At 39.1% G+C, this 21767-nt stretch overlaps 1 protein-coding gene across 2 annotated transcripts in view; it reads left to right on the forward strand.

Moving 5' to 3' along the window:
• Atp10d (ATPase phospholipid transporting 10D (putative)) overlaps nt 1–21767 on the forward strand; it is a 116763-nt gene that overhangs the window by 92511 nt on the left and 2485 nt on the right. For both annotated transcript variants that reach the window (XM_004645674.2, XM_023705987.1), the window contains exons 17-22: nt 5069–5145; nt 5765–5890; nt 9707–9907; nt 14603–14683; nt 15822–15926; nt 19817–20004. In XM_004645674.2, coding sequence (XP_004645731.1) covers nt 5069–5145; nt 5765–5890; nt 9707–9907; nt 14603–14683; nt 15822–15926; nt 19817–20004 — 778 coding nt within the window. The remainder of the gene's footprint in view (nt 1–5068; nt 5146–5764; nt 5891–9706; nt 9908–14602; nt 14684–15821; nt 15927–19816; nt 20005–21767) is intronic.

A 21767-nucleotide genomic window follows, 5' to 3' on the forward strand; every position in this document is an offset into this window, starting at 1 on the left:
TACTGCTTTCCTTTTACTTGTATTGTACCTTTCTATTTATATTTCTTCTTTTGAGTTCTTATACAAGGGAGACTATATGATATTTACACATGTGTCTGGTTTATTTCACTTATGAGTATATGTTCAAGTGGCATCCACTTCAATATAAAGGCTTCGAGTTTATCATTCTTCATAGCTGAGTAATACTTCATTGTATAAAAATAACACATCTTGTACATCCATTCCTCAGGTGATGGGCATCTTGGTTGTTTCCAAGGTTTGGCTATCACAAATTGTACTGCTATAAACATAGATACACATATATTACTATGATATAACGTTTTAAGTTCCTCTGGGAAAATTCTCAGTAGGGGGATAGCAGGTTTGAATGGAATTTCCAGTCCTAGTTTTTTAAGGAGTCTCCACACTGATTTCCATAAATGTTGCACCAGTCTATATTCCCAGCACCAGTAGAGAAGGGTTCTTTTTTCCCCACAGCCTCTCCAACATTTATTGTTGGTTGATATCTTTCTGACAGCCATTCTTTCTGAAGTGAGATGGTATCTCAGTGTTATTTTAATTTGCATTTCACAGATGACTAATGATGTGGAGCATTTTTTCATATATTTATTCACTTCTTTAATTTAGTCCTCTGAGAAGTGTGTGTTCATCTCAGATGCCCATTTGTGGATTAGATCTTTAAATTTTGGGGCCCTAATATTTTTTAGTTCTTTATAAATTCTAGAGAGCATGCCTTTGTCTGAGTGCTTATTAGTTAAGATTTTTTCCAGATTTGTAGGTTGTGTTTTCACTTTGTTGGTAATTTCTTTTGGTGTGCAAAAACTTCTCAATAAGCGGAGGTCTTAGTTGTTAATTCTTTCCAGTATTACCCGTGAAATTTGATTTTTGTTCATGAACTCTTTGCCTACCCCTATGTCTTCAAGATTTCCTCCTACTTTCTCCTCTAGGACATTTAGTGTTTGTGTTTTAATATTTAGATCTTTAATTCATTTTGACTTTAGCTTAGTACATGGTGATAGACTTAGTCAAATTTCAGATTTTGGCATGTAGTGAGCCAGTTTTTCCAGAACCATTTGTTAAAGAGGCTGTCTTTCTTCCAGTAAGCATGTTTGGCTCCTTTGTTGAAGATCAGGTGGCTGAGTGTTCATAGAGGCTTCTGCATCTTCTAATCTATTTCACTGATCCCTAGGTCTATTTTGTTGCCAATACCATGTTGATTTTATTATTGTAGCTTTGTAATATAATTTCAAATCAGGAATTGTAATGTCTCCTGCCTTGTCTTTGTTGTCCAGGATTGCCTTTGCTATTCTAGGTCTTTTCTGGTTCCAAATAAATTTCAGGAATGATTTCTCTAGGGTTGTGAGGTATGTTGGTGGTAGTTTTATGGTGATTGCATTAAATCTGTACTACAATTTTGGGGGTATGGCCATCTTCACAATGTTGGTTGTTGAGGAGCAAGGAATAGTGTTCCATTTTATGAAGTCCTCTATGATCTCTTTTTTCAGAGTACTGTAATTTTTCTTGAAAAGATGTTTGACTTCTTTAGTTAATTTAATTCCAAGGTATTTCATTTTCTGCAGTGCTATTGTAAAAGGTATTGTTTTTCTAATTAACTTCTTAGTGTGTTTGTTATCTGTGTAGAGGAATGTTACTCACTTTTGGGTATTGACTTTGTATCCTGCTATGCTACTGAACTTGTGTATCAATTCTAGTAGCTTTTTGATAGAGTTTTGTGGGTCTTCCAAGTAAAGTATCTTGTCATCTGCAAAGAATGATAATTTAACTTCTTTACCTATTCTTACTCCTTTTATTTCTCTCTCTTGTCTAATGACTCTAGCTAATGATTCCAGAACTATATTGAATAGGAATGGTTATAGAGGACATCCTTGTCTTGTACCAGATCTGAGAGTAAAACGTTTCAGTTTTTCCCCATTTAGAACTGGGTTAGCCTTTGGGTTGTCATAGATGGCTTTTGTCAGATCGAAGAGGACACCATCTATTCCAATTTTCTGTAGAACTTTGAAGATGAATGAATGTTGGGCTTTGTTAAAAGCCTTTTCCACATCAATTGAGATGTTCATGTGGTATTTAGATTTGGCTCTCTTGATATAGTGTATTACATGTATAGATTTTTTAATATTGAACCATCCTTGCATCCCTGGGATGAATCCTACCTGGTCATGGTGTATGATCTTCTTCATAATTTGCTCTATTCTATTTGCTAGGATTTTATTGAGGATTTTTGCATCTATGTTCATGAGGGAGATTGACCTGTAGTTCTCTTTTTTAGTTGCATCTTTCCCTGATTTTTGTATCAGCATAATACTTGCCAGTAACAATTTTGGGAGGATTGCTTCCTTTTCTAATTCACTGAAGAGTTTGAGGAGCATAGGGATTATATATTTTGTAAATTTCTTGTAGTAGAATTCAGTTGTGAATCCATGAGCACCTGGACTTTTCTTTGTTGGTAGGTGTTTTATTACATTCGTATTTCATTTACTGTTACTCAGAATTGGGTTACTGAGAGTTGTTGTATCTTCTTGATTCATCTTTGGTAATTTGTACCTTTCTAGGAATCTGTCCATTTTCTTCTGTGTCTTCTATTGTGTGAGAGTAAAAGTTCTCAAAGTAGCTATTGACAATTTTCTGAATTTCCTCTGGGTCTGTGGTAGTTACACCCTTTTCATTCCTTATTGAATTTTTTCTTTCCTGTTTTTGATGAGAATAGCTAGGGGCTTATCAATTTTATTTAATCTTTCAAAGAACCAGCTTTTTATTCATTAATTCTTTGAAATGTTTTCTTCGTCTCAGTTGAATTAATGTCTGCTCTAATCTTTATGATTTATTCCCATCTTTGGGCTTTGGGTTTGGTTTGTGCTTCGTTTTCTATATGTTGGAGCTGCAACATTAAGGTGTTGATTTGTTCCCATTCTGTTTTCCTAATGTGTGTGTTTACAGCTATAAATTTCCCTCTGAGAACTGCTTTCATCCCATACCATAAATTCCAATAAGCTGTGCTTGAATTTTCATTTTAGTATATTGATTGTTCAATTTCTTGTTTAATTTCTTCTGTGACCCATCGGTTGCTGAGTAGAGTGTTGTTTAATTTCCATGTATTTAGGGGGGTTTTCTGTTTTTTGTTGTTTATTTCCATTTTCATTGCACTGTGGTCAGATAATATATATTCATGGGAGAATTTCTGTTTTTTCGCATGCACTTAAGCATGGCCTATGTACTAGTATTTGGTCTATTTTAGAAAATGATCCATGTGCAGCCAAAAAAAAAAAAATGTTAATTCAGCCATGGTTTGGCGGAACACTGTATATGTTCACCAAGGACATTTTTTCCACACTCTGGTTCAGTTTTGCTACTTCTTTACTAATTTTTGTCTGCTTGACCTATCTTTTAGGGATAAGTGGGTGTTAAGGCCTCCTGTTAAGATTGTGGTACTGGATATTAGATTTTTCATGTCCATTAAGATTTGTCTTATATAGTTAGGTGCTCCTGTGTTTTGTGTGTAAATATTTATGAGTGTTATCTTTTCCTCTTGAATTTTTCCCCTAACCAGTATACAGTGGCATTCTGTATTTAATTTGATCACTCTTCATTTGAAGTTGGGACTGTCTGAGAACAGGATTACTACCCCTTCTCTTTTTCTGTGGTACTGTAGTGTGTAGTATTGTCTTCTATCCTTTGACTTTCAGCCTATGAATTTCTTTATGAGTTAAGTGTCTTTCTTGTATATAGCATGTTGTTCGATTTTGTTTCCTAATCCACTGTGCCAGTCTATTTCTTTTCATTGGTGAATTGAGTCGATTTGCAATGTATTAATTATTGTAACTGTGTTACTAACCTGTTTTGAAACTGTCTCAGTGCTATTTCTTTCGCAATGAAATTAATATAAAATAACAATAATAATAATAAAAGGAAAAAATGTTTCTACTAAGATAGAATCCAGTTGAAAAGTACTCACCTGATTTAAAAAAATTCATTATATGTGTAAGTAGTGATGTCAAGTAGGTATGGAGAATAAAAGTCTGGCTAGCAGTGAGGAATTAGTTGCAGAGATAAACCTGTGAACCATGAATCTGGTGAGTACCAGAGCCTTGATACTCTAAGACTATGAAAGAATGGGTTTAAATGAAGAAGTACTTTGTTTAAAAATTCTGAGATAGTGGTGTTTAGATGAAACTGAGTGGATTTTGTTCAGTTATCAAGCTGAATAAACATAAAAATTTATTCAAGCTGCCAGATCCAGATGTTATTGAAGACAGAACGTCTGGACTTAGTATTAATTGAGTCATGGTCATTTTTAAAGCAATCACTGCAGCCAGGGAATAGGTGATGGTCATTTTCATATCCATAATTATGGGTGTTTGGATTCACTCTAACAAACCATGTGGACCCAGAATTCCCAAAAAATATCAGGATGCTATCACCAGAAAATACATGAGTGACTAGTGGGGCCTTGCAAAAAGTTTACAATTGTTACCAGCAGAAGTATAATACTTCTTTTTAGGACATATACAATGTTGGAGGAGACCAAAACAATCTATGTGCAACCATAGTACCATGTAAGAGATATGATAGAATTACACAAGATGGTGCTATAATGTTAGGAAAAGAGTATGTGATATAAAGGGACTATGAGAAGGATTTTCCAGAGGAAATGGCATACAGCTGAAGGCAAGAAAAATTGAAATCCAGCAGGAATGAGTTGAGGTGATGAGAGGACTAATCCAAGGTTAGAGTTATATAAACTGTGGCGTAGCTCTAAGTAATAGATTGAATGTGGAGAACCAAAGTCAGCAAGGGTGGTGTAAGAAAGGAAAAAACCATTCTGGCTGAAATCATTCTGCCGTGGTGTGCAGGAATTGAAGGCAGGGTTGACTTTGAAATTCTTCCTGATAGCAGTGCATGCCACACTTCATTTCTGCTTAGCTTCTAGGAAGTTAGAGAACTAGGATGAACTTTGAGGGGATTATATGTCCACTTGAGCAGCCCTATAAATTTACAGAATCACACTTTTACTCATAGGTTTGTTCACCTTTTCTTTTGCCTTGTGTAGGTGACGGTGCCAATGATGTTAGCATGATCCAAGTGGCAGACATTGGGGTAGGGGTCTCGGGCCAAGAAGGCATGCAGGTGAGTCAATGTTGTGCACCCAAGTAGATTACAAATTGTAATTGGGAAGGCTATTTTATATGTGAGGAAATTGCTGACAGGAAAGGTGGAATATGAGATTTAAGATTTCCCAAGAATTGTATATTATGGTGTTGATGAGTAAAGAGCAATTCAGGAACTTCTTTGCCTACACATTTTACAAAGTCATATGAAGCCATGACCCCAGTACTTCTTAATGTTCTCTTTATTGAGCAAATAAAAATATCATGAAACACACAGGACAAGAGTTTCTCCCTGCTTTCTAGGAAAAGTGTGGTTGCTAAAATTACATCATAAGCAGTTTCCAAAGAGAATTCTGTTTCATATTGGAAAACAGTGTAGTAATGCCAGTCCACTCATTTAAGCATTGGTCACAGATTAAAACCATACTTAATGACTTTGAGTTTTGTTGCTGCTCTTGGTGTATGTGTGTGTGCGCGTGCACGTGTTATCTCTCTTTTTTGTGGTGAGTGGGGAACCTTCTTGTAACATCGATTTTACTCATTTGTGGGCAGCTCTGTTCCAGCTGTCCATGCCAGGCTGCATCTGTTCTGCTGTGCCCATTGCTCAGGCTGGCCTTTTCTCCCCTCTGTCTCTGCAGGCTGTGATGGCCAGTGACTTTGCCATTTCTCAGTTCAGGCATCTCAGCAAACTCCTACTTGTCCATGGGCACTGGTGTTACATGCGCCTTTCCAACATGATTCTCTACTTTTTCTACAAGAATGTGGTATGTAACTCCAGAGAATTCCCCCCATGCCTTACCTCTCCCAACTGGTTGGGTCAGGGATGAAATGAAAGTGTCTTAGCCTAGGCTCACTTTGTTTACTGGGGTTCTGGGAGCAGCCAGGAGCAATTCTGCTGTCTTACCAGAAATAATCTGAGTGTGTGTGTATGTTTAAACTGCTGACAGCAAGTTGTTAGGCTTGTCCATCTGCTAGCATTTTCTACTCTCTGCACATTTAAATTCAATTAAGTCCTGTCTGGTTCATTTAAAATCCAATTTTTGACCTTCTATAAAAAGATTGTGACAAGCAGAATTATTAAATATTTAATGCTGTCAGTAGAAAATGAGAAGGTTTATCTCCATTTTACTGGTGATAGCAAAAATAATCTGCTGTTCCTAAATTGATATATCCTGTGGCATATTGAAGATAGATACAAATCAAAACTCAGGAAAATATCATGGCTAGAACTGACAGCTATGAGAATTTTCTATCCAGCCTATGAAATCTGTTTATGCTTGAGAGTTATTCCATGGTAACAGAATTTTGTTATGATTACATAACTCCTAAAAAGCAGAAATATATTAGAAGATGTGGTTGCTAATCTTGAGCATCTCATTTACATATCCATTTTCTTGTTTTTAAAATCAGGTGGACCTAGGTGAGATGATTATTCTGCATCATGATCTTAGGCCTAAATTTATGATCACTCTTTAAAGTCTGTATGTACCATGTTAATAGTAGACTTAAACCTACATCATTCTATTTAAATAAATACAGTTTTAAGAAAAGAAATTATTGGGTCATTTACCAATGAAAATTGGTATAATTTAGATCTATGTGCAGGAGTATTCCTTTCCCTGCTGTATAATCAACTTTATAGAAAATTTTCAGTAGTTACTAATTTGAATTAGCATTGTTAATCAAAGTTGAATGTTTAATAGTTTTTGTCCAGTGTATGATTCTGGGAAAAACTGTGGCTTGTAATTGAAAATTCTAGGATTTTATGATTCATGATTTTTAGAAAGGAGTCCCTCTCCCAGATTTTCTTTTCAAACATTTTCACTTTTCCATCTCTTTTTCTATTATGTTGCAAGTCATTTCCTGCCCCTGGATTAAATATAAGAGTTAACAAACACAAGTAATAGGATAAGTAGCTATATGCTGAGCCAGTGAGATAGCTCAGTGGACTAAGCACTTGTTTAGGAAAGCACAAGGAGTGGGGTTTGATCCCCAGCACCACATGTTGTGCTGAACTGGCCACCAAGACCAGGCATGGTGGCACACCCCTATAATCCCAGGGCCAGGGAAGCTGAAAATGGAGAATCACTATGAGTCTGAGCTTCATAGTGAGACCCTGTACCAAATGCATTTTTAAAAAGGAGCTATATGCTCTCAGAGAGAGGGTGCTTAGCTAACATATTTATACTGAAGTTTGCAATTTTTTGAAAATTTGCTTGGAAGTCATATATGTCATCTAGAAAAATTTAAGGAATGAAAGCTTGAAGAGAAACTTTTGTATTATGTTTCATTGTTATGTTCCATTCCAAAAACGGAGCACTGTGAGTGGGTCTGCCATCTGACCCTCCAGATCCTCATTCCAGCCAGTGCCCAGGCCTGGTGTGTGAGTGGGCCTACCTGGGCCCGCCAGATCCTCACTCCAGCCAGCCCCCACGCCCAGCATGTGTGTGGGACCAGCCATCCAACCACTGGCTACTCATTCCAGCCAGCACCCATGCCCAGCATGTGTGTGGGACCACCCATCCACCCACTGGCTCCTCATTCCAGCCAGCACCCACGCCAGGCATGTGTGTGGGACTCCCTCCACCAGACAAGCTATAATAACAGCTCCAAAGCTCTACACCAAAGGTCGGAAGACTGTGCTATACAGAATGACAAAGAGAAGGAGCAAAATGTATTCTTAGGCGCTGAGCCACCCAGAATAATTCTCTTCTAAAACTAAGAAATCTTACTGGTAAATATCACTTTTTGTGTTATGTTTTAGATATTTCTTTAGGTATTTAATTGATAGATCTTCATGTGGCCTTCAATCTGCTTTATGACTTTGAATTTTTTTAAAAATTTATTTTTAGGGAAGGGTCTACAGAGTGTTCAGGGTCTCACTACTAGATCAGATTCATAGTGATCCGCCTGTTTACAGCTTCCCAAGAGCTGGGATTATAGGCATGTGCCACCACACCCAGTCTCAATTATGGTCTCAGCACGCACCAGGGCAGGGCTGGCATGGCAGGCCTGGGGATCCAACCCTGGCCCCCGCACCTGCTTGCAGGCACTTTAATTCCCTGAGCTATTTGACCCTAAAATAGCAATAACTATTTTATAAGCTATGGAAGAATAGGCCAAGGCCAGAAACCATTAAAATAGTTTATTGTTCTGTGAATCTGATTCTTGGATGTTGGACAACTTTGGAGAAACTGAGGAGGACTGCGGATTCACACCTCTGAGAAATGCCCCCAAACTGTATTTATCCAAAATGTGTGCATCTTCAAAAGCTGAGCATAATGCTTGTCTTTGTCTAGTTGTGAGACTGAGAAAGTCTTTTGCAAGGATCACATCCCTTATCTTACCTGTCCTAGTATATCTATGATGCCAGTAGTAACAATAGCTTAATATTTGTAAGATACTTTGAAAGTCATGAATATTTTCTGATATGATTCATAACAAGTTCTGGGGTGTTCTAATACTCATTTTACACAGGAGGACACGAAGATTCAGAGAGGTTAGAAGAGTAAGCTTGAAGTCATACAATCATTAACAAGTATCCCTGGGCTTTGAAAAAAAACTTCTTCAGCTTAGGTCCATTGTTGTGTTCTGTGGCCTGCGATGGTTGATAGCAAAGAGCCTTTGTGATCTTGGGCTAGGTTTGTCTGAGAAAAAATACTGAAGGAAACCATATGGGATGCATGTGCTTGGCCTCTGGGGAAGCCAAATATCCAAGTTTGTTCATTCTGTTCCAGTTTTAACAGGAGACCCCATAGCATGAGAAACCCCTCAGCCCTAAGCAAACCGGGATGTTTGGCCACTCTGGTGATATCATATAGTTTCACCACTCGGCAATAATTATGCACACAGCCAAAAGAGAATGAAGTTATAGTGTGCCTGCTCTATGTTCTGTTCATCTGGAACTAAAAGGTGTCAATCAGAACACTGACTTTTCTGCTAGCTTTGAGTAAATTCCTTAGTCTCTCTGTGCTTCATTGTCTCAATCTGTTCAGGATACCTAAAAAGCAGCACAGGTGGTGGTTTATAAACAACAGACATTTATTTCTCACTGCTGTGGAGACTGCAGAGCCAAGGCGGAGGAGCCAGTGCATCTGGCCTTGATGAGGACTCTGTGCCCAGCTGTACACTCCTGCTCATGTCCTCACGTAGCAAAGGAAAGCAGAGGCTCTCTGTCCATATAAGAGGCCCTAATCCCACCCAGAGGGCTATGCCAGCATGATTTCCTTAGTTCCCAGTGGTCTCACTGCCTAAAATAATCACATTGGGGGTCAGGGCTTAGTGCATGAATCATGAGGGTGCACACATCTGTTGCACTCAATTTCTTCATAGGTAAAAGGGAAACAATAATAATTTTCACTTGTTATGAAGATTAAATGAATTATTTATAAAACACTTTATAAAGCAGTGTCAGCATATTGAACAAGTAATCTATGAAAAACATTTATGTCCCCCCAAAAAACATAATGTCTTCCATTATGTAAGTGATAAAATTGCAAGGAGGACCATTCATACCAAATGAATGGTCAGAGTTCTGACTTCAGTCTCTGTGATCTAGCTGTGTTTCCTTGTGTCTCTAGGCCTATGTGAACCTCCTTTTTTGGTACCAGTTCTTCTGCGGATTCTCAGGAACATCCATGACTGACTACTGGGTTTTGATCTTCTTCAACCTCCTCTTCACATCTGTTCCTCCTATTATTTATGGGGTTTTAGAAAAAGATGTATCTGCAGATACCCTCATGGAACTGCCTGAACTCTACCAGAGTGGTCAGAAATCAGAGGTAGGTGCTATACACATCTATGGGCAAAACCAGTGCATTTTCTACGCAGCCCAGCCCAAAGATTGCAGGATTCGCAGAATAATTTAAAACTACTTGAGGGCTGGGGAGATGGCTCAGTGAAATAAATGTTTGTCTGGCAAGTGCAAGGTCCTGAGTTCAATCCCTGTTACCACCAAAAAACAACAACAACAAAAAGAAATTGTAAAACTTCTTGAAATATCATATTGCTTTCCAAAATCTGTATTCACATTGCAGATACTAAGTTACTGGCCTCCAATAGGAACATAGATAAATCTTTGAAAGCTTTCACGTCTTTTTAAGATTAGTCTAGTGTTTGAGACCTTACAACTAATCATCTCTAGCAGTTACTAAGCCTACATGCCACATATTCTGCTAACTAGTGAACATTCTGTCACATTTATCTTTAAGACAAAATTTTGAGACAGAATCATATATGTTTCCATTCTAAAACGAGAGACCTGAACCTCAGAGGGATTAAATCATTTTCCAGATATCTCACAGCTAATTAATTAGCATCAGGCATTGAACCCATCCAGTCTGGTTCCAAAACTCACATTAAAACCTTCATGTCCTGCTGTCATGCAAAGTACAAGTGATTTTAGTGCATTTCTCTCTAAAGTCATGCCCTATCTTCTCTAAACATATCTCTGCATCCTAGTCATCTACCTCTCATATATTCCTCCAGTCTTCCTCTATCCTGCTTCTCACTTGTGCACTGTTAGTTATGCGGAGTGTTGTAGTAGCCAGTTAAGTGGGCTAGCTCTCTACAACCTCTTTTCCTTCTAATTCATCTTTCACAAAATTAATAGTAACCAACATTAATGTGGCAGTTATGCCCCTTTTGTAAAACTTGGTACTATCCTAAGTGCATGACATATGGGATTCCTAAGTCCAAAAATATTCCCACAAGCAGGTACTGTTGCAGTCTATACTTTGTGGAAGAGAATGTCATGCACAGGCGGTTGCCTTTGGCAGCCTGCTTATGTCACACAGCTATTGAGAACCGTGGTTCCCAAGTCCATACTGTCTACTTTTATGCTGAGCTGCAGAAAGAACTTTGATGTTTCCACCAGGTAAATCCAAAGTGCTATCACAAGAGCATCATCAGAATCTGAAGGACAGAGTTGCAGCAGGAGCCTTAGCCACCTACAAGTGGACAGAGTTGAGTGGGTCAGTCCACTGTTGAGAAGACTCAGTGTGTTAGAGTTCTAACAGTTGTAAGGGTGAAATAAGAGACAGAATAGAAGAGGAAATGAGAAAAAAAGGAAGACATTTAAAAAAGCCCACCGCAGAATAACTTAATGAAAAGATAAAGTACATTGGCTTGTATCCTAGCAAAATCCAGGAGTCATAGTGAGGGAACACTGTCATTATTCTAGCAACTGTAAATTTCCTGACTTTGACCCATTAGTCAGGCTTGTCACATGCCTTTTGCTCTGTTTACCACAGTAGTTACAAAGATCATTTTCTTATTGTCCATGCATGGGACATGTGTGACTCCCAGTTTAGGTCTGAACCACACAGATAGAACTGAGAAAGAGGGTTCTCTGTAGTGGTTCTAGAAAAGCAGAGTGGGACTCTTCCTAAGAAGTCCATGTGTTGGACTCCCCTTGCTGTGCTGAGAGTGCAGAGCAGCATGTGTCAGGGCTCAGCTGTCATGTTCAGCCAGAATTTCTACTTAGGTCCTTTCATGTGTGACTGTACCAAGTCATTTAACTTCCCTGAGCTTCAGTTTATTTATGGATATAATAAGAGAATAAAGAAAGGTAGAACAGGTAGAATTGCAGCCACATAAAGCTCTCAATATTTTCAATGGTACCTTTCCTTTTATCAGTCTAATTTTATATTTATTTGCACCAACTTTCTGGGATGTAGAGTGATTTAAAACCTTTAGCTACCAGAAACAACCAACACAGAAAAGCTGCATATTCCATTTGCAGAAAGAAGAAATCCTTATAATCCTTTAATAATATCCATTCCATTCATATAGAGAAACTACACAGGATCTAGTCTGGCTGGAAGTTCAAGGTCAAGATGCAGGAATGTGTGCTTGATATCACTGAAGGTTTCCAAGTCCACTGGGAAAAGAATGGTAGAAGGAGAGACTTTCAGTCAAACTTTTTATAGCTGATGTTTTACAAGTCTATTTGTATACACTGAAGGAGGTAATTTCTCTTTTTCTCTGGAAGATGAGATCATTGCTTCCCACTGGTAACCCCTGTTACCATTTCCTTGCACACATTACCCTATTAAGCTAGCCAGTTTCATGAAACATGATAATAGCGGACAGATTCCCAGCATGTGACTATTGACTTTACCTTCCAGAATTTGTCTTTTCTTTGAACTTGGCCCCCAAGCAAATTCTGTTTTATGATTAGGTCATTTTCTGTCTCTGGCCCATAGAATATATTCTCTCGGGGTATAGAATCTCTCCTGAAGGAGACAGATCTGGAGGGCAGAAGATTCCTTCCAAGGAACAGTAACCATTATCTATCTCTCATCACCCACACAGTGTTCTTTTCTGGCATTTACTTCATGTTCACGTTTTCCTTTCAGTTTCCAAGAAATTCCTGTGAGTTTATTCTTATCTTGAATTTATCTGTCCCAGACTGGCCTCCTGTGTTCCTTCTCTAAGCCCTCTTATTCAAGTGAATGTGGGAAAATTGCACTTTTTACCTTTTCAGCATAGTTTTTCAGCAACTCCTATAGCCCTAGACATATGAACTTATATTTTAACTTCTCTCCAAATCATTCTTTCTTGCCCAGGGATGCTTTAATTATGTCTTTGTCGCAGACACATTCTCTTCCACTATTGGGCCATTCTGTGCCTAGGTTTTATGGACACTTGGATGAAGAAAGAGACAATATTATATCATTACTTCCAGTTAGAAAATACAGAATAAAAGAAACTACAGGGAAAAATAGGCTGGAAATAATGAATTTTCATTGCTTTGATTTCCTAAAGATCAAAGAGATAAAGGAGGAAAAATGTAAAAATTCTAAGTGTAGTCGTCTAAAGAATGGAAACACACATATGGAAATTTGCGCTTTGTTCTTAGGAACCAGTAAGATATTTTCAAGAAAAACAATGTCTGTTTGCTTTTGAAAGAAAACAAGACTAAGGTGAACATGTTACAAACAGACAAGACTAGCTGTAGAATATGATGCATGTGCTTCCACTTTTTTTTTTACAGCATCCTACCTGACAAGCCATAGCACTCTTTCCTTCCAGGTCTAAATTCAGCCTTAAGAATTCTTCACACACGTCACCATTCAGTCAAAGCTGGATCTTGCTTAAGAATCCAATTTTGATCATTTGACTTTCAGTGTATCCACTTGGTCTTTCTCTATTTATGAGCTTTGGGCAGGAAGCCGTTTAGTGCATAAGATGGAGAATAGCTTGCTAACCTGATAAGTATTTGTTGAACACCAGCTTTGTACTAAGCACTCCTTAATCATTTGAAATAGGAGAATCAAAGTCTCATTTGAAACTTGCAGTCAGTTACTTGGAAAATCATCAGGCAACATATAAAATCATTTCTATTGGTGTTGAGAGCCTGTTAAGGATACCATGATAGCAAGTGATTGAATAGGAGTAACTTTCAGACTCGGTGTCACTCTGAGAAGGGGCGTTGGACCTGGACTAGATAGGGAGGGGTGATCATGGGAGAAGAGCACAGGCGAATCCTTGAGGAAAGAATGGATTGGCATGTGCAGGCAAATCTGTGTCGCTGGGTAAGTTACCCTGCTGAGATAGTTGCTAGACAGACCATACGTGACAGCCTCGGCTACAGAAAGGAACATAGATTATATTGAAAACTTGGTGGGAAGTCTTCAAAGTGATGAAAAGAGTCGATTTGATGATTAGGAAGACGACATCACTGATGTACATTTTAATAAGTTCTGACTGGCATGAGGAGATTGGATTGCATGTAGGAGAGAGAGAGCGCGAAGAAAGCAGTGAGATGGCTCCCCCATCATTCATAAGAGAGTTGATGGTAAACTGACGTGAAAGGACCAGTGTAAGAAAAACACAGGGGCATGCAGGGAAGTTTCAGTAAAGTGCTTTCTGATCATAGGAAGTGAAAAGTTACTACGAGGCTCACTTCTGGTAGGTTTAAAACAGGTCCAAAAGAGGCTGAGGGTGTAACTCCCAGCACTACAGCATGTGCCAGCATGTGCTTAGCATATGTAAGACCCTGGGTTCAATCCCCAATACCAAAAAGGGGGGGGGGAGAGGGGAGGAGGAAGAGAAAAAACGATGTAATGATGAGGTTAAATTTTTTTTTTTTTTTTTTTTTTTCCTCGAATGGCTTCAGTGCACTTTTGGCCAGTGGGAGAGTTGTGAGGTTCAGCAAGCTGAGGCTGAGAGCTTTGTAGAAGCAGCCACTTAAAGGCCTGAGCTAGGGCCACACCCCCGAGGTTAAATCTTAAATGAGTTGAATTAAGATTTCCTTTAAGGATTTGTTTCCACATTGAGCTGTGAAGCCATCTCACTCAGCAGCCTTCATTCTTCCACCACTGTTGATAAGTTCCTCCTGTTTTGTGAGTAAAAGAAGGAAAGCAGAGAATGTCTTTCGGAAAAGCAGAAATATGTTGTGCTTGGTGTTGTTTATTCACTTTGCTTTGACACTTGTCAATGTGATTCCCTTCCCCTGTGTGTTTGATTTCCAGGCATACTTACCCCTCACCTTCTGGATCACCTTGCTGGATGCCTTTTATCAAAGCCTGGTCTGTTTCTTCGTGCCTTACTTTGTAAGTCATTGCTCATACACTTATTTGTTAATAAATTATTGGTGTTTCTTTATGCTTTGGCTCCAGTGTCACCCTGCAGAGGGTAGGCTTCTCACACAGATTGATTATTAATTGACTAGAGTATAAACATCCCCCCAAATATGTTAGATGATAGATTAAATTAATGTCTAGTGAAGTTCTCTTAGGTTGCTTGTTAACCCTGAGCTCCTTAATAATTTTGGTCAGTGAATTGGGTAAAATTAAATCTCTGACCATATCGTTAGTCAAAAACCAGAAAGGTGAAGTCATAATATGAAAGCTTTTACTAGTGAGTGTTGAACTAATCTACCCAGATGACATCCATATATTAAATGTAAGTTCCTCGCAGTAGTTGCCAAAACTATTGCTCTACAGGGCTTATGCCAAAAACTTGTTTTTCAGATAAAGAATAGGACAATACAACCAATAAAGAATTTATAAAAATTAATTTTCAAACTTTGGACTAATAATAAGCACAGAGCAGCAGAGTATGTCTGCCCGTCCACATACACCTCTTCCCAGAAGAAAACAACTTGTTTGATTATGATGGTGGTTAGCAGAAGTACAGTACTATGAATAAAAAAAGAGTAATTTCAGTCCAAGTAAACAATTTTCATTCAAATTAAGTCACTTGAATTGGCCTCACTGGCATATCCTGTCTGTGGTGAACTTCAAGAGGAATAGAGACAAGACCACTTGAAGTATATTCAGAAGATGATGCAAAAAGATTAGAAACATAGCATTTAAGGAAGGTTCAAGGACTTGAAAGCATAGATGGGAGAGTAGGGATTACTTACATAGGAGAGGTATAACCTCAGATTTATTAAATGGAACAAATTTGATATTTCTTACATCTTAAAGTATGAATGACAGCTTCCAGAAAGATGGAATCCTCATAATAAAGAGGAATTCCAACTGGAAAATTCAAGTTCAAGTATCAGATGACTTGCCTATGTGAGAGCAGGATCTCTTTGCTGGAAACATTTTTTTACCCTACATTACCACATAATAGGAACACCATAGAAGAACCCCAAGCCTTAGTTGTGCAGGAGATGACGTGTGGTTACACTGCTGAGTGCACGACCCTCTCCATTCACCTCTTCTGGTCCTCTCCTTGCAGACCTACCAAGGCTCAGACATTGACATCTTTACGTTTGGAAACCCCCTGAACACAGCTGCTCTCTTCATCATCCTCCTCCATCTGACCATTGAAAGCAAGAGTTTGGTGAGTGGTTTGCGTGCCTTTGAGCTAGCTTGAAGCTCTGTATACTTGAGGACTGTCTCCTGGTAGCCATGACCCTGCCAAACCCTCCGTGCCCACAAGATAAGCATTGTGAAAGTTCTTACTCTGTGCAGGAATGCTGACTCATGCTGTTCGTGGGGATCACTCAGGGTCACTGCTGAGGTGGAGGTTTTCCTGGGGAAAGTGTTCACAGTGGACAGTTCATGGAAGCATGAGTCAAGCTGGGAAAGTAATTATCTTTCTATGGCCAGCATTTTTCAAGACCAAGCTGATGCCTTTCAACTAAAATTAAAAGGCCCTTCTATGCCACAATCTAGACACACTGACTTTAATAAGTCATGGTTGTTCGGCTTTCCTTTGTTGTTGCTGTGGCCCCGTGGGCAGAACCGCTCAGTAGTTTCCCTTTGTATTTGGAATAAGCTTTGAAACTCTAAGACAGACTATAGGGCCTTGTCTTAGGTTCTTTTCTCTCATTGCTGAGATGAAATTCCTGACACCCAAAGTAAAATGAGGAAAAAATGTAGTTTATAGTTTGTAGGGATTTCAGTTCATAATCGGCTGGCTCCAAGGTGGGGTGACATGTGGCAGAGGGGCAGCTGTTCATGGTGATGGAAGACAGCAAATGCAGCAAGAGAAAGAGAAAGCCAAACCTTTCTGCCCCTCAGATCATATCTAGTTTACCAGCATTAGGACATTGCCAATCCAATCAGCAGACTGATGCAGCACTCATGCACCCTCAAAACCAGCACCCTGAATCCCAGCATGGCATTACAAATTCATCGCATGCTCAAGATTCAGTTATTTCTGAAAAAGTCCTGTGACCTCATGGGGCTTCAGGGGACATCTAGACACAAGGTCATGTGACCGTATGAGGCTTTGGGGGTCATCTAGACATGACCCATCATAGATCTCATACAGTAAAGCCCTCACTTCTGTCTCCAGCCTCATTTCCACTTACTCAGGAGCCGGAATCACATTATTCCTCTTTGAAACTGCTCAGATAAATTGAATTTACTCTCACATTTAGGCTTTGGTATATAAACTAAGAAAATATTCTTAATTTCCCCTTGTAGTCATTGAACTTCACCCACTTCAAATGTTATTTTAGGTTACTTTAAATTTCAGTAAGAAAAATGTTATTTCCCTGGATCCCTACCCTGATGGCCTGTTCGTTCATATTCTTAGCCATAGGTCTAACAATAATATCTAAGTAGTCATGTACTTGTGTGATTATCTGATTCATGTTTGTCTTCTGCATTATAGTGTAATTGCTGAGAGCGCAGGGTTCATGCCTACATTATTCACCACTGTATACCAGTGTTGAAGACAAGCCTGGCACGCAGTGGGCATTCAGAACATTTTTGAGTAGAAAAAGAAATAATTAAGTGTTTGGTGGAGATTTACTCTGATGGTAATAAAGATTTCAAACAGAAAATAGATGAGGTTAGGATATAAAATATATGAAATATATTATCAAGTTATCTTTAACAATTTCTAAACTGGGTAGAATATTTTTGGTATCATTTGTTTTGCTTATACTTAATTATCGATACAAATCTAAAATTAAAATACTCAAATATTAGATTGGGTACTGAATGGAATTCTAGAACTGAAATATTTGGCCTTATTTCAATAGCTATTTAATTTTTAAGCAATTGCAGAGGTATTTTTAGTTAACACCTAAAGATGTGCCTGCCATAGGCTCTGACATTAATGTTCCAGAGGAACTAAAACACATAGTATGTCAGTTAGGATTCATACATTATAAATAAAAATAATTTATTCTGATTAACCTGAGCAAACAGAAACATTATTAAATGAAACAAATCAAAACAAAAATTTCCTAAAGAGCCCAGATGTCTCTGGAGAGCCAGAGAACAGACACAAAAGGTAGCTGGTCAGGATGCCACTCCAGCCTGACTGGCTCTGGTCCTCCTCAGTCTGTGCATGCCCCACATGTGGTCCCTGCTGATGAAACCCTGTAGCCCTATGAGCTTCTGGCCTCTGGTGCTCTCTCATCTGCGGGAGTCAGCCTTTCTGAGATGTGAACCATGGTCCCTACTGGTATCTACTCAATGCCTCATGGCCACTCCCTTTCCTAGACTCCTTTTTTCTCTTTCTTTCTTTCTTTCTTTCTTTCTTTCTTTCTTTCTTTCTTTCTTTCTTTCTTTCTTTCTTTCTTTCCTTCCTTCCTTCCTTCCTTCCTTCCTTCCTTCCTTCCTTGTTTCTTTCTTTAAAATGTATTTAGTACAGGGTCTACAGGGTTTCACTACACAGATTGGATTTGTAGTGATCCTCCTGTTTTCAGCCTCCCAGGCTCTGGGCTTATAGGCAAGTGCTGTCTCAGCATACCCTGGGGGTGGGGCCAGGATGGCAGGGCACGCTGGAATTGAACCAGGTCCCTGTGTCTGCCTAAGCAGATGCTTTAATCTACTGAGCTATGTAGCTGGCCCTCCCAGTCTCCTTTTACCCACTGCTCCTAGACATTAACTTTTTTTAAATGTCAATTCAGTTAAATCTGTATATAAACTATGAAGTCACTAGCTGTCTTGACAATAGCATATTTTGAGACAAGCGTGTTGGAGCCAAGGGACTCAGAGAGAAGGAAAGACACTGGAGAAGAAAAGAAATAGCTCATTGTTCTAGAGGAAGGATAGTCTTCAGGATCCAGCCAACATTTGCAGAAGTTTGTATCATTTTACAAATGATCAGTCTTTGTGATTCTTATGAAGACCTCTACTGGGGGGAAGTACACTTCAAGATTAGGGTGAAAAGGGAGAAAACTGGATCTTGTTTGAAAATTGTAGCATCCAAAATAAAAATTATTAAAAAAGGCAGCATTTCCCTAAAAGTTGTGACATATGCCACCAGTAGTATATGCTGAGATTTTAGGTATTACCGTGTGCTCCATGAGCAGTGGATACTACATGACTTGAAGCTGATTGTCTTTTCATGCTTTGATTACGTAAAAGAGGAAGTTTGTTTGATGTTATGTTGTATTACAACTTTTACTTATTTCCCTTTATAACAATAACAGATCAATCCCCAAACTAAGCATTATCATGACAGATAATGTTACATTTAAAGTAATGATCTGTTTTGTTTTAAATTACGCTACTTAAATTAGTGAGCTGGTTTTAAGAAAAATAATGTTGCAAACTACACATGGATATGGACGTGACTAGATGTAGTATCATACATAACAATTTCTTGTTCATGTAAAGTTGACTGATGTTCCAGATAGCTCCAGAAGCAATTATCCTCTGAAGGGTATCTCAGTGACCCGGCTGTGTCTTATGGCCATACTTCCTGGAATTTCTCCCAGGGCGGCTTCTTGATAGCGGGGAAGGAAAGGAGATAGCAGGGAAACCTGCATCCCTTCCTACTCTTGTTTTATTGGTCAGAGCCTACCACCGAGCCATGCTTAATTCCAGAAGAGAAGTGAGGTACAAGCCATAGGGGTGAGGAATGAGATTATTGGTGAACAACCCTGAAATCTAACTTAACATGTGTGTGAATGGTTATATTTTTGAAGATCACTGGGTTGAAGTATTTATTACCTTAATGAAGAAATAGACTAATGAGTGGCTATATAAATAAAATTATAAAGGAAATCTTTCCAACCTCCTGGCTCATGGACAATACAGAATAAGTTGTCCTCAGGTTTACTTTTTTGCCTTTGATTTAATTTCACAGTGTTCAAACAGTAACATAAGCTATTTGTGAATGACATGTTCTCTTATCTCTTCTGTGTTTTGCTTCTTGAGGTTAGTTACTCAGTTCACTATCTGTCTGGATGTACTGGAGCAGGTTTTGTCGGCTGCAGCACCCCAGCGCTGAGAGCTCGTTTCCCTGCTCTTCTTGTCTTGCAGACGTGGATCCATGGGCTGGTGATCATTGGCAGCATCTTGTCTTATTTTTTCTTCGCCTTGGCCTTTGGAGCCATGTGTGTGACGTGCAATCCACCATCCAACCCCTACTGGATTATGCAAGACCACATGCTGGATCCAGTGTTCTACTTAGTGTGTGTGCTCACAATCTGCATTGCCCTTCTGCCCAGGTAAGGTATTTATTTAGTCCTCAAAACATTGTTTTGATTGCCTTTTTTGTAGAAATAAAAATTGACCTTAGAATTTAAAAAAAAAAAACAGCACATGGAATCTTAGTTATAGAGTCCTTGAAGCAACACTAAGATAGATGCCAGACTACTATTTACTAGTGCACCAGCTGGATTTTTTACTAGGTAAAATATTGGTTTTAACTATTTTACCAGCAAGCAGGGAAAAAGGACATAACAAACTAAAAAGTTGGTATCTCTCTTATAAAAAGTCTAATCTTCTGACAGCTCACAGAGGTAGGGAATCTTTGTTTCATAAAATCATCCAGAACTGGATGCCTTCCCCTGCTTTTTGCTGGGCCATCTCCCAAATTCTTCTCTTGGTCTGTTTGTTATGGTACAACGGAAAGCCACAGACTGGGTAACTTATATGCACAAAGGTACTGGCTTATGGTTCTGGGGGCTGGAAAGTCCAAGATCAAGGTTTAGTGATTCTCAGTCCAAGAAGCCCTCTCGAATTTATGTATTCATGATGGAAAGTAGAAGGGCAGCACCTTTGTGGCCTAATCATGTACAGCTCCCACCACTTGGTACTGTTATAATGGCAATTAAATTTCAAGATGAGTTTTGGAGGAAACAAACATGTTTTTTTAGTTTTTGTTTTTTCTGGGTTTTTTGTTTTGTTTTGTTTTGTTTTTTTGCGGTGGGGTCCAGGGTCTCACTACACAGCCCAGACTCATAGTGATCCTCCTGATTTCTACCTCCCTAGTGCTGGGATTACAGGTGCGTGCCCCAATGCCCAGACTCTATCGCTGGCTCAGTAGGCCCAGGAGCAGGGCTGGTGCAGCATGCAGAGCTAGGGATTGAACCCTGGTCCCTGCCCTTACCTAAGCAAGAGCTCAGTCCACTGAGCTATACCGCCGGCCCTGAAACAAACATCTAAACCATAAAAGAATTCATCTGCATTATTGATGATGGTTCCTCATTAGCACACGTGCATCCTTACCAACCCCTGCCCCCAAGAAGGGAGAAGAGAAAAAATAAAGAACAGATCATCTGTTTTTCTTTGTGAGATGGCATGGACCAGAGCCCAGCTGTGTACACATGGGGTGACTAAAATCTGGAGGCTTCTAAAAGGAAGAATAGGAGACTAGGTGCCGAGCTCCCAGAAGCCATATGTCCTGTTGTCTGGAAATGCTCAGCCCCATACAGCCTCCCTTCTTGGCTCACACAATTAGTCTTCCCTCTTAAATTTAATCCGGTTCCTAATCCATGGATTCGGAATGACTAAGAAGAATGTTTGACTTTTTAATACATAGGCTCTTTTTCTTCTCTGTAGAATGCATTTAGCAGAAAACACTAAAGTAGTTTCTCAACCTTTTCAGAGTATGATTTAAGAATCCAGATGGGGAGTTCATCGTATTATCTAATAGGACTGACAAACTAGTTCACAGGTCAAATCTGGTCTGCTACTTGTATTTGTAAATGAAGTTTCATTAAGCATAGCCGTGCTCATTTATTTTACGTATCACCCTTGGCCACTGCTGCGTTAGAGTAGTGCAGCTGAACAGTTCCAGCAGGGACTGTCTGGCTTCCCAGGCCTAAATTATTACGATCTTGCCCTTCACAGAAAGAGTTTGCCAACCCCAGTCTGTAGCAGCATCAGAAAGCACAGTGAGCACAAGGCCTCTGATGCTACTGTGTGCCTTTGCTAGAAATGGGTAAGAAAATCCATCTGATTGACCTTACAGTGGCCGTGGTTGTGT

The sequence above is a fragment of the Octodon degus genome, unplaced genomic scaffold, assembly GCF_000260255.1.
Source record: "Octodon degus isolate 3935 unplaced genomic scaffold, OctDeg1.0 scaffold00235, whole genome shotgun sequence".
Classification (NCBI taxonomy): Eukaryota; Metazoa; Chordata; class Mammalia; order Rodentia; family Octodontidae; genus Octodon; species Octodon degus.